The sequence below is a fragment of the Apteryx rowi genome, unplaced genomic scaffold (assembly GCF_003343035.1).
Source record: "Apteryx rowi isolate R43461 unplaced genomic scaffold, aptRow1 scaffold_6, whole genome shotgun sequence".
In the NCBI taxonomy this organism is placed as follows: Eukaryota; Metazoa; Chordata; class Aves; order Apterygiformes; family Apterygidae; genus Apteryx; species Apteryx rowi.
This window is the reverse complement of record NW_020450871.1, coordinates 6,106,422-6,119,644: the sequence shown is the minus strand read 5'-3', so window position 1 is coordinate 6,119,644 and position 13,223 is coordinate 6,106,422. Positions and strand designations below refer to the sequence as shown.

The following is a 13,223-nucleotide window of genomic DNA, read 5'->3' as shown; positions in this document are numbered from 1 at the left end:
GTTTATTATTCTCCTTGTCTGGTTACATAATTTTAAGTGATTTTTAACTTCGTATAAGCCTTCTTGTGTTCTTTACTTCTGCTTTTTAATTTAGTCAAATATTTAGCAAAGTTAAAACCATAGAATTAACAGCACTTTCTTGTTCTACTTTTGCATTTTGGCTCTGTATAGACACCTCTTCAGCTACTTACCTGGGGTCGACTTAAAGGGGTGTCCCTTCTGTCTCCATCAGTGATAGGAACCATGGATTGCTACAGCTGCAAAGTCAGCTGTAATTAATTTAATCTTTATTCTCCCAAGCAATCTTCTGACAAAATGAATGCTTAATTTTCTGAAATTTCCTGTACTACTTTTATTTTTAGTACATTAGACAAACACAGTTACTACATTCATGTTGTCCTGTTAACTATTAGTGTTGTGTTGTCAAATCCCAAGTTTACTTCTCTTATTTTTGGGTGTTTGAGACAAATATGTTTGAATTTAAATTCACATGTGGAAAGTTTCATTAGACTTGCACAGTTAATAATAATAATAACCCCCCCCCAAAAAATATTCAAGTTTTTGCATCAAAGTTAATTTACCCCAGAAGTTTGTGTTCTATAAACATTCTTTGTTTTCCAAAAAACTCAAAAAATTTGTGGAATGCAGTCAGCTTCACTGGCTTTTTTGTTTCTTGTTTCTTAGCTTTGCAGTACACTTGCATATATTTTTAATGTCCTTTAATATCCTTTCTAGGAGAAAAAATGACATTGGCAAGGTATAATGAGTGCAACTTCTTGTGTCCAAGTAAGCTTTGACACTTGCAAGGATTCCAGATAAAACAGTATCATATTAATAAAATGACATTTTTTCCTGCATAATCCACATGGCACATCCTGAATTTGTTTAAGCCCTGAGATGTTCTCTTGAAACTGTCTTTTAGGTTCTTTGGCTCCTGAGCTTCGATGATGATAAGAACACATTAGCAGATGCAGTGGACAAGTACTGTATCGGTGTCCCGCCTATTCAGTGGCTGGCTTGGATTCCCCAGCTGTTGACGTGCCTGGTTGGCTCCGAGGGCAAACTCCTCCTCAACCTCATTAGTCAGGTAGGTACAAAAGATCATTACTAGTTCTTTGTTTTCAAGGTGAGGTATAAATATTTTTAAAAGCGAATTAAGAGAATGCTAAGCTTTAAAAATGCTCTTCTTTGTAACTGTTGTTGACTGAACAGATGCATGTGTTAATTTCTGTCTGTAAGCAGAATATTGTTACTTTCAAAGTGAGTGTTACTTGATGAGATAGAATCCAGTGAAGCTGTATGCCATATTTGCATGAAACATAGCTTTCCCCCTGAAATTTATTTATGATATGTTGTGAACATTATGGTACACACATGCATTTGGAAATGTATAGTTAAATGCTTGTAATGTAGGAGCAGGGATAAAGAATTTTTTGCTTTAGTGACTAAATGGAGAAACTGTTTTATTAGCGCTTTGTTTTTTATTAGACGTGATTTAAGAAAGAGTGTTCTGGCTGTCACCATCAGGAAGCTTTACAGAGGCTCCGTACATTTTCATGCTGAGTATAATACTTCAGGTGATTAGAAGAATACGAATAAGGTTTAGGGAGTTAGATGAAGAATCTGACTTCCTGGATTTGTACCTCCAAGCTGACAGATGAGCTTTGATTAATCTTGCTTTGGGTTTTAAGATTTTATTGCCTTCTCCTGTCTGCTCTGAAGAAGAGTCAGCAGAACAGAAAGTGTACCCGTATTTCAGTATAAAGTTGCTATTTAGGACTTACCTAGTCTGATGGAAAATCTGTGACATTTTTCTGTTTTCTCCATTTCTCCATGTAGCTTGCATGTGCACTGATGCTTGTGTACATAGTATATATGTGTGTGTGTGTGTGTGTGTGTGTGTGTATATATATATTTTTTTCCTCTTTCCCACTCTCTCTGTAAAATCAAAGTGAAATTTTGAAGAGGCCATGCACCCAAGCAGCTTGAGAAAGCAAAGTAGTTAAAGCAAGACATCTGATTGATATAACTTGGTATTGCCTTGCAACACCAGTGTGCTCAAATGTTTCCTGACAGCAGACAGATAAAACCTATTTCAGTGAGTTGTAGAGACTTCTTATTTGCTAAGCTTTTCTGTTTAAAATTTTCAGAAGTGAGTGCCTGTTCAGAAGTCCTACTGTAGGTAGAGCTTAGGCTCATAAATATCATGGGTAGTTTTGATAATCTTGCCTTTAATCTTTGGGTTCATAGAAGGAATATACAATTAAAAAAACAGGTTTTGTGTTTTACTGATGTGAAACAGTGTTTTACTGGTTTGAAACCATAAGTTTGCAGAAGTAGTAGAACCTGGCCTTTACAGTTCTCTTTAATTTATTCTTGATTGACAGCATGAATCATACATATGTCATGTTAGTAGTCTGTCATCAGTAGCATATTTCTGAACAGTGAATTGCCATTACAAAATTTCTACCACTTACCATATGCATTTGGATGCAAGAACAATACATGATTTAATAAAACTGTGGCTAGAGAAGCCTCTTGTCATGTCTTGAGATGTGCTCTTATAATCAGTAGTACTTAGATACATTGTTTCTTTCCTTTAATAGATACTGAGATTTATAGATTTTAAAGGGATGCTGAGAGTTTAGTGCTTTTTTTTTTTTCTGTTTATAAAAGCTTTTTTTGGTTAAATTGGTATCCCCTTACATTAAGTGCTGCAATTAGGTGGAGTATAGTTGCTCTCTAATGGGCCTTCTTTTCATGTAGTATTGGGCACTGGGAATTGTGGCCTAATTTAAAGACAAGACGGTGTCATTATGTCTGTTTTTCTTCTATTATGTATGTGAGTAAGATCTTTGGGCTGGCCTGGGTACTCTAGCATTATGTTGTTTCCAGATTTATTAGGCAATATGATATGAAAGCCCTAATTAGGTGCGCCTTAACAGTGTGTGGTGAGAGTCACCATTTAATCCTCTTTGGGTTTCTGTTATTGAAATGGTCTTTAATTTCCTAGTTTTCCATAAGCTGTTTTTTAAAACGTGGAAATAATTATTACTGATGTGCACTCATTTGCAAGGAGTATCTGTACCTGTTGACTTGATCTATAGTCAATTTTCATTAACTGAGAAAATAGCAAATGTATGTATATCTTCCAATAGGTGGGAAGAGTATATCCCCAAGCTGTCTACTTCCCTATCAGGACCCTTTATTTGACCTTGAAGATAGAACAACGAGAGCGCTACAAAAGCGGTGAGCTTGATAACAATAACATTGTTTGGGCTCTTTTGGAGATTTTGTAACTTAGTCACTACTGTATGTTCTACCTGACTTTACTGGGAAAATAGCCTTGATTAAGTTGATGTGTTTTGTAGAGAATCTAAGGAAAAAATTCTTGATAAGCTTTGTTTGGGGTCTGTTTGTTTCTGTGAGGTTAAGTCTACAGATGGCTTGAGCTGTCTTGAAATTTCTTGAATAAAATATTCACCAAGAAGAATTCCATCTACTTCAGTCTCATGTCACTTTAATTATTGAGAATCTCATATTCTTTACTTTTTCTACCTGTAGAGATAGAAAATTCTTAGATTACAAATACAGAAGAGAGTCATCGTTTTCTAAGTAAGCTGTTCTTGTCTAGTTTTGGTTGGAAACATGAACCACGTGGCATTCTGTTTCCTTTTGAATGAGTCAAACATCTAAAATAATTTAACCAAAGACTAGTTCATGTAGCTCAAGTGAGATAAACTGCTTTCTGTGAATAATCTGTACTTTGACATTTGCAAAATTACTTCTTATGGGGAACTTTCAAGTAAAATGAGCATCTAAGTTAACACAAAATAAAAGCAATTTCTGTTTTGAGTAAATGTATGGGAAGTGGGGAGAACACTGAGAGATTTGCACACCACTTTTTCAAGAATAAACCCTATTTAGAATCACTACGTCAAGCAATTCCACAAATTTCCTTGTTCTTTTGTCCCATATAATCTCTTAGGAATCTCAGGAAAGAGACTTGAAGAACTTTCCTTTCTGTTCTGTATTCACTGTTACAAAGTGCATTGTTTAGTTAATTGCCCGTTTCACTTGTGAATCGGTCCATTAAATTTCTGCATAAAAATTTAAATGGCGCTATTTAAAGAGTGTCTTATTTTTCTTTGGGTGCTCCTTTAGAGGAGGAAGAGATGCTCACATACTGTAAGACTGAAACAAGATATTTTCATTAAAAATGTTTTCTTTTTGATTCCTTCACTACATTCGTATCCAGCAAGAGAGCTGTTCTGTGCCAAATTCTCCAGATTGCCAGATGTACAGTGATAGCTGATAAAATATTTTTCTCTTGAGTGTGCCACAGACTATTGCTGTGTTCGTGGGTTAGATGAGGTCTCTGATCATTGAAATCTGATGTTGTTTGAAGCAGTGGGTCATAATCTGATCAACCAAAACTGTGTGTGTAATCACTGTATGATATAGTTGTTATGCAGAAGACTAGTTGTACCAGAAGATACACTCTAAGATAATTTGCATGTTGTTGGCATCAGCATGTTTATTCCTCCAGTTACATGTGAGAACTCACCAAAAAAAGGGAGGAGTGGCAAAATGAGCATAATTTAAGTAATTGAATCCTATATGAAAAGATGTCAATTACTTCAAGAGCTCAGTTCAGTAGTGTAAAAGCTAAAGCTACACCTCTTGTGTTTCTGAAGAGTGCTTATTTTGCTCTAACTTCAGAAGTCTGTACCACTGAACACCATTTGGAGCAGGGTTTTCTTTCAAAAAAGCTAAATTTTCTGTGACTCATTAGATAACATATGATTAACATTTAGAGTAAATATAAAGCAAATTTTTGGAACAATTTATTTTATTTCATGCAGACGTGTATCAAGTTTATCAAAGTTTTTTATTATTTATTTATGTTTTGATTTTTCTTTTACACTTTCCAGATTCTGGGCAACAACAGCCAAGTTCAGTTGGAAATCAGTCCCATTCTGCCTCAGATCCTGGGCCAATCAGAGCCACTGCACCAATGTGGCGGTGCAGCAGAATTATGCATATGCAGCGAGAACTGCATCCAACACTTTTGTCTTCTCTGGAAGGCATTGTAGATCAGATGGTCTGGTTCAGAGAAAATTGGCATGAAGAGGTATTTGGCTTTAATATGACTTCATATTTATGTATTATCTAAGGAAAAGTTAGCTGTGACATGTTTCTCTAGAATTATGTTTAAACATTAAAAAAAACCTATTTGTTTTGATTAGTAAACTGATGTATTCCTATAACTGACAGCTCTTACTGGAGTTTTAAGGAGCTTAATTATTTCTGGAAGCAATGCAGAGGCTTTCCAAAATTATCAGTATGATAAATGCCTCTAACTTTAGATTTTCAGCTGTTGCTTGCATTAACCAAAAATTTTTGTACTTACGCTAAGTTTTGGAGATCCTGTTTTTCTTTTTGATCTGGTCGTCTGTGACAGGTGGTGATTATTGTCCAAAGTTTGAATGATATCAAAAAGCAGAGGGACGTCCTACTCCATTTTTATTATTTGCCTCTCAGAGTGGTAGGCTGTTCTGGTCTGTCTACCTAGCACAGACTTCATAGCACTTGTTTGAAGAAGGTTTCCTTGTACCACATTGTTTTCTAATCTATCACAAAACAGAAAATCTAAAACCTAGCTGCTGTTAAAAGAGCAAGGCTTGCTTTGTGATGCAGTATTTCTGCTGTTCAGTTTGCTAATTTGCAGTGCTAACAAGAATCAGTGCTGTCGTTCTGATTGACCCTCTGATCCAATTTAACAATACAGCTTTAAGTAAATGTTTCTGAGAGGATATCTTTGCTATATATATTTATTTATATATGTATTTTTTTTTTATCTGTAGGTTCTTAGACAACTGCAGCAGGGCTTGGCGAAGTGCTATTCAGTTGCCTTTGAGAAAAGTGGAGCAGTTTCGGATGCCAAAATCACTCCTCATACGCTCAATTTTGTCAAGAAGTTAGTCAGCACTTTTGGAGTAGGTCTTGAGAATGTGTCTAATGTGTCCACGATGTTTTCCAGTGCAGCCTCGGAGTCGCTAGCCAGGAGAGCACAGGCGACAGCTCAAGATCCTGTGTTTCAGAAGTTAAAAGGACAATTTACAACAGGTGAATTTTTAAAACATATTCTTAAATTTTACTTTCAATCTCCAGAGAAATTTTCCTCTTTCCCCCCACCCCCAAAGTTTACCTGTGAAAGCATTCTGTTTTTTTACTCTTCCTCCAATTACTTTTTTCACCTTGAGAGAGAGTATAGAAAAGAGCAGCTTTCTGCCATTCAACAAAACCTGGACTATTTTGTCTATTACTTTCTTCTGTGAACTAACCAATGAAAAACAGACCACAATATAGAGAATGAGTTTAAACTTTAGTGGTATATTGTTGTATATTCATTACCCTAGCTGTGATCAAATTACATATGTGTTTAAAGATAAATTAGAGTAGTTCATTATAATATTTATGCAATTTGCGTAGAATTATCTGCCATAGATGAGGACAATAATGGTCTCTACTTTATGGTGGATAACAGAATTTAATGAAATTTTCACCCCAGAACTCCAAATGAACAGTATTGTGTGAAGTCTTTCAAAACAGGCTACTTCTGATGAGTAAGATTACTTCAGTGTTTTGGATAGCTAGATTATAAAGATCTCATTACACAAATTCACATAATTGTTAGGTAAATTGAATCAATAACTTTAATCAGCTGTAATAAAAAAGACACTTTAGGGAAGTAGCTTGTTTGCTTCATTTGGCTTCTGTTTATCAGTGGACTTATATATTTGATGAATATCTGATGTTGATTTAATATAAGAAAAGCCTCTGTACAATACCGTGTGGTTTTGGTATACTTGCTGAAAAGTGTTAAGACCATGTCAGCTATATATGACAGAAGCTGACATTTATTGGCATCAGTGGATTGCCAGGACTGTGGGGTTTTGTACAAATTCCTATCTACACTCATCAGCTTTTCCTTAAAGATGACTGTAAAATTAGATAAAAAGGAATAGTTAAATTTTTCTAAATGGAAGAATTCAAGCTAATTAGTTGTTCATAAATGGAAAGGTAGAATTTCAGTGAAGACCTGGGTTTTCATCTTCTTCTGAATCCACTTTTCTCTTTACCCTCCCGGGAGTCTCACTTGGATGATCCTGGCAGAGTTAAACTCCCTCATCTTAGCTTTCACAGCTGATGAAAAACATACCCTTTCCACATCAAGGTGATTCCTCTGCAAAAGTGAATCTTGCATTGCAAAATTATTCTTTTTGGAATTCTAAGGTAATTTTAAGTTAAGGCAACTTTAAGTATTTGAGGTCAACAGAGCTATTGAGCGTTCACGGAGTTTGACAAGTAGACTTTCAGTATGTGGTTTTTGTTTTGTTTGTTTGGGTTTTTTTTGTTTTGTTTGTGTAGTTTGTTTTCCCCCTTCAAGCATTTTACTGATAATGTTGTGAAAAAAGTGAACTGATGGAAATCTTGTGAAAATTACTCAGTCATAGATATGACCTACATAATGTGCACAAGATATGTATTGCATGATGTCCTTTTGAGGCACAACAATTGCATGACAGGGGATAATCTAAGTCCTGGACCATATGATTAAATTTAATGGATGAAGGCTACTAGGGAAGGAGAGACGGTAGTTGAAACATTTTGTGTGCCTTTGACTGAAGATTATAGGGAAACAAAATACATCTGGACTTGTTTTTCATTTGTACTAATGGTTTACATGTCTGTACATTGCAGTAACAGTCTAGGCATTTTATCGTTGCTATACATGTTCTTGATGTGCTGGGTTTTTCACTGGTCTGTCACGGTTTCTCTCAGTTTTTTTCCTTCAAGATATGAGTGTTAGGAAGATCTGGGTTGTAGAAGAAATGAGTTCATGAGTTGTGAAGGAAAACTAAATAAAACACTAGGCTCAAGTCCGAAAAATTTAGAATAAGGTTTCAAAACATTTCTAGAGAACCAATTTTAAAAACTTAATTACAGCTCAATTCTAATTTTAATTAAAAAAAAAAGGCACTGATAGGTTTTTCAGTTTCTACATGCTCTTCTGTACTTTTCTGCATGTCTTTATAAATGGCATTTAAAGTTTCCAGGTTTGGTATCTAATCACAACATTTATAAAGGATTATGTGGATCAGTATATAAAATAACAAAGAAGAATAATGTAAAGTCATTGCAAAGCATTTCCTAGTAAACTTCAATATAATAATACTAATTATTCTCTGCTTCTTTCGCTGAAGATTTCACATTTTATTTTTCAATTATGATGAAACATGGATGGCTACCAGATTAAAATAATTATTTTCCTTAGTACTAGATTAGATTTTATTTTAATCTATTAAACTCAGTGTTTAATTCACAAATGAGGTGTGGGAAACAGATTAAATTAAGCTGATCTTCTTCTTGTGCAGTTTTATAATTCATTATGCAGAAAATAAACAAGTTTTTGATTAATTTTACAATAACGGTAAAAAGTACGTAACTAAATAAATAGGACTGTAATTACCTTACTGAACATAACAAAGACTGTGTTAGCATTATGTGAAACAATTTTTAAATCATGCTCACTCTGCCCTTCTGTCACACTAGAACTTTCATATTTGTTTGTGCTCTGATTCTCAGTTATATTGAGATGATGGAGAGATAATTGCAGTGGCTGCCTTCTGTTGCAAGAGTATCCAAGCCGAGAGCTGTTTTAGAGTAAAATGTTTTCTTCAGTTATTTCCACATTAATGTTGACAGCAATGTTTTATAGACACTTTCAGCTATGGTTAGTTTCATAACCTCTTCCACCAACATCTGAGATGCATCTTGGTTCCTGCAAATTACAGGCAGGAAAGTTTGGAGCCATTAGGGACTGTCACACCACTACTTAGTTTCTGAATTCTTTGTCTGCAGCACACTGGACCACCTGAGCTTTGCTTGGTTGTCTTTTCCATCCTAACATTATGTATTTTAAAAACAGATTTTACTTTGAAAAGAATGTTTTTCTGGAACTTCAGATACATAGTTCTTTATTCCTTCTCTCCTTTTCTGCTAAACCTTTGACATCAAAGAACAGGCAAATACTGAGAAATGCTCCCTTTTAGAGAACTTGCTCAGCAGTGAACAGAGGAGAAAAACTGCCCCATTTGTTCTTTTTGGGGCAGACGAAAGAGTTTAGAGTTTGCATCTGTGCTTCTTTCTAACCTTCTGTCCACCCAAATTGAATTCTGCTGGAACCTTCCACAATATAGTTTTGAAAGGGCAAGGTAAGTCTCTTGAAAGTTTTGGCACCCAGTACAGTGAATTCTCTTCTATGAATAGCAGCTTTGTAATCAGGAAGAAGTTAAATATCTTCCTGAAGTCTTTATCTCTCCCTGAAGTGGGGGGAGAGTGCGGGAGAAAGAACTGTTATTCATTTCCAGCTTTTCAAAGGAACTTTTCTTCCCTCAAGCGAAAAGCATAGCATAGCTTGGGTAGGTCTTTCTGTACTTCTGTTCTAATTTTTAGGTAACAGGATGTCATCCAGAAAATCCAGATCAAGAGGCTGGAATTATTGTCATGATAATTGACCTTGGTCTGGTCTTTGTAGTCTTGAGTTTCTAGAATTGACTGATAAACCAGAAGTCTTGCTTCATATTTCTCTGAACTATTTTTTTTTTGTCTCTGAGAATTTTCATATTTTTCTAGTGCTTTCTAACAGTTCCTGTGAGATTAAAAGAACTTTGGGAAAGTACAGAGCAGGACAGCTCTTCTGTCTTGGAGAATGCTTGATTCTTCTTCAGTATTGTATATACAAGGGATTTGAACTGCTCTGCAGAGCTAAACTTACTTTTCAGTCCTGCATGGCATCTTACATGATGGATGTCCTGACTCTTTAGTTGGAGATTCTTGGGTCTTGAGTGTTCTCAAGTGTTCTCAAGTTTGTTTTGTTTTGTTTGTTTGTTTGTTTGTTTTAATGCTCTGTTCCTGTTCTGTAGGTCAAGGGTTTTGGAGGGGACAGAGGAGCTTCTTCCTCCAATCTTGCTAAGAAAAGTCAATTCCTTTTTTGTGGTGCTTCATGAGACATGATGTTACAGTACTTATTCAAAAAGAATTAAGCTTCTACAGAAAAGCTGTAGTTTCATTTAATTATTTAAAGAACCATCAAGATTTCTTCAGGTCAGGTCTGTCTTGCTGGCAGGAAGATGGTGCTCCCTGTTTGTCCTTTCATTGAAAATGGTGAGAACTTGAGGTTTCTAAATTGTACTCAGCTGGATAGATTTGGGTAGTTGTTTTTCAGGCATTCAAGGCTTCGAATGAACATGTTCATCTGAAATACACATACCACACGAAAATCTGTAGCAGCACTGGGAACAGAGAAAGCAAGCCTCCCTCAGTTGAAATGCAGTCTGAAAAGTATCGTGGTCTTCTGTGACCATTGCCATTAAAATGAGGAGGTGAACTTCCTATTCCTTTTAGGTAAAGATGGTATAAATAGTAAGGTGTTTTAGACCAACATATGTTATCTTGCGAAGGTATTCTCCAGTAGGAAGTACTGAAAAACTGGATTTGTTTGAAACAAAGCCATTATTTATCTGTCTGCAAAGCAGAGGAGTTTTGTACAACAGGGAATGTCTGGTATCACATTTTCTTCTCTCATGGCTGATTTTTTTTTTTTTTTCCTCCTCATATGGACTCTGTGTGACATGAACAAAAAGACTAATTGAACTCTCTGTTATTCCCATCTGCCACTAGGAAACAAAAACCCAAAAATCCTAAAATAGATATGCCAACAAACTGGAGGTATTCCCATGGTGAACTAAATGACTTTTTTTGAAGAAGTACATAATATTGATGCATACTTTTACTACTTTGGTGATTCGCATATTAGCACAAAAACTAGTTGCAATTTGGGGGTACTTTTATACACTTCAGGGATCAGGAGATAAATGATTCAATAATTTTGTCCCTTTCATGAAGTGATTTACTCCCACTGCTCACTAGAGGGTAGGCTTGGGATTATAATAAATGTTTTACAGTGATACTGCAATAGATGCACTGCCTGTACCATGTAGAAAAAGAAAAGAGAATATTGCTGAGTGATAATAATTTCTAACATCCATAATAAGGAACTGCATTTTTCATTAAAGACTTTTTTTCCATATATAAGTGGAAAGGTTTTTGTATGTGTTGGCTTTTTTGATCAGTTTTTGGTTGATAGATTTAAGAATTTCACTGAAAGCATTTCACATATGAGTATTGTGGATACTAGCACTGCTCTAGATATGTTAAGTTAGGTGTTCTCTGACTTTTTGTTTAAGTGACAGAACAGCAAAATAAAAGGAATCCTACGTCACATTATTTTGTTTAGTAATAGCGTTCTGAACATGCAAAATGGAGAAATCTAAGAGAAAGAGAGAATGAACGAAGAGGCGTATGAATTCTTATGGCTAAAAGGACGAAATTATTTGTTTGTAGAAGTAAGTCTTGTGGATGATCTGTTTTGTGTGGTTTTAGTTGTAGCTGAAAAAAATCTTTTATATCCAGTAATTGCTGTGTGCATGTACTTAGTTAATTACTAGCACATTTGCAGATAGATGTCATAGCATATTTGTGTGGTTAAATCTATTTCACCTCTGAGTAGCACTCAGGATTGTTTTATTTTACTTTTGTCAGCTTAGGAAAATACTTGTATGTATGTGACATCCCGAACAGTAGCTTCTGTAATAAGGTTCAAGCTCATCTTGGAGTTAATTTTCTGTTGTATTGAACCGTAATGAAGATTGTGATTGTTCCGCTTTAGCTGTAAAACTTGGAAATACTGAGTCAGTGTTCTCTGTCCCTTTCTTGCTATTGCTTTTTTCACTTGTAACATGTTGAACTTAAAATGGTATCATCAGAAATGTATTTTAAGAAATCAAGTCTGTTATTTAACTTGCACAATTTTGGATGCTGTAACTAATGAGTTTTACACAGACAGCATTTTATCTTCTTGCAGATTGTATCTCATCTCTCACTGTTGTGGTATTGAAGGGCTGAACCATAATGTCATTTGTTTATATGGCTTATTCATTTTTGCTCTTTTGGGGAAAGATCTGTGGAAATTTAATCTATTTATTTGCTGTGTTCTGAAACTGTAATGAGAGCAATGTTGAGAAGATTGCATTGATGTTTGCCCAGAAAATGGTGGACATTGCAGGGATTATTTTTACAGATTTATCTGCATAGTGTAGAAGACCGACCTTGAGAAAGTTCTTACCTCGCTGGCATGTGTGCTGGAATAGAGTGCCACGCTGGAATGCTGTTATGTCGCAAAGGGAAGAGCAGGCTGTTTGCATAATGTTGTCATTTTTGCTTAGGCTGTCATATCTGTTCTACCTGTGGTGGCATGCAATTGTTATCTGAGCAAGGAAAGAAGAAAGAGAATATTCTTGCAGCTCAGAATAGAAGAATAATAGTAACAGCAATTTTACTGCTTGTCCTGGAGTAGCTCACAGATTGCACATTATATCCTCCGTTGAGGTTCTTTCATCTCTTAGAAGTAAAAAGCCTCTGCTGGATTTAAATAAATAAATCACTTTTAATGAAACAGGCAAAAAATTATAGTGCTAGACTGTAAAATAAGCTTACTTTTCTCTTTCACTAAATGATCAGATCTAATCTAATCCATTGGTTTATTACTGCATTCTTTCTATGCTGTCGGTCTGGTTGCACTATCTGGCAGTTAAATACAATAATAGTATTCAGAATTTTCACAGCATATTTTTTGAATGTTCATATGACTGTGGAGTAGGAAACTCTTTGGAAATATCCGTGAGTTACCAGTTAATAGAGAATATTTTAGAGCTGTGTACAGAAAAGAGGTGGCATGTTCTGATAGGTTTAAGTTGTATATAATTTTAGGATATTACTAAAAGATTTTTTTTTAATAGAACTGAAATATCTAACAGTCTGATTAATAAAGGTAGTACAGCTCTGTGTACACGTTTGGTTTGCACCATTGGATTGTATGATTTTTTTTTTTTTTTTATCCTTCAGCACCTACAGTCCTAGCATTGTTGCTCTTGTATGATCCTATACCAATTATGCTCTGATTCTTCTTTTATGATTCTTATATCTTCTCTGTGTTTGTCGGAACCACTTACCTTTTCTTTGTGTGCAGGATTCATAGATAGATATGTTCCTGTAATGGACTTGCTTGGTAGTATGCTTTTTTTTTTTTTTTTTCA

At 35.2% G+C, this 13,223-nt stretch overlaps 1 protein-coding gene across 10 annotated transcripts in view; it reads left to right on the top strand.

The window, feature by feature from the left end:
* Window positions 1-13,223, top strand: part of TRRAP (transformation/transcription domain associated protein) — a 100,964-nt gene that overhangs the window by 76,757 nt on the left and 10,984 nt on the right. For all 10 annotated transcript variants that reach the window (XM_026083040.1, XM_026083034.1, XM_026083031.1 and 7 more), the window contains 4 exons: window positions 923-1,087; window positions 3,159-3,249; window positions 4,935-5,134; window positions 5,868-6,129. In XM_026083040.1, coding sequence (XP_025938825.1) covers window positions 923-1,087; window positions 3,159-3,249; window positions 4,935-5,134; window positions 5,868-6,129 — 718 coding nt within the window. The remainder of the gene's footprint in view (window positions 1-922; window positions 1,088-3,158; window positions 3,250-4,934; window positions 5,135-5,867; window positions 6,130-13,223) is intronic.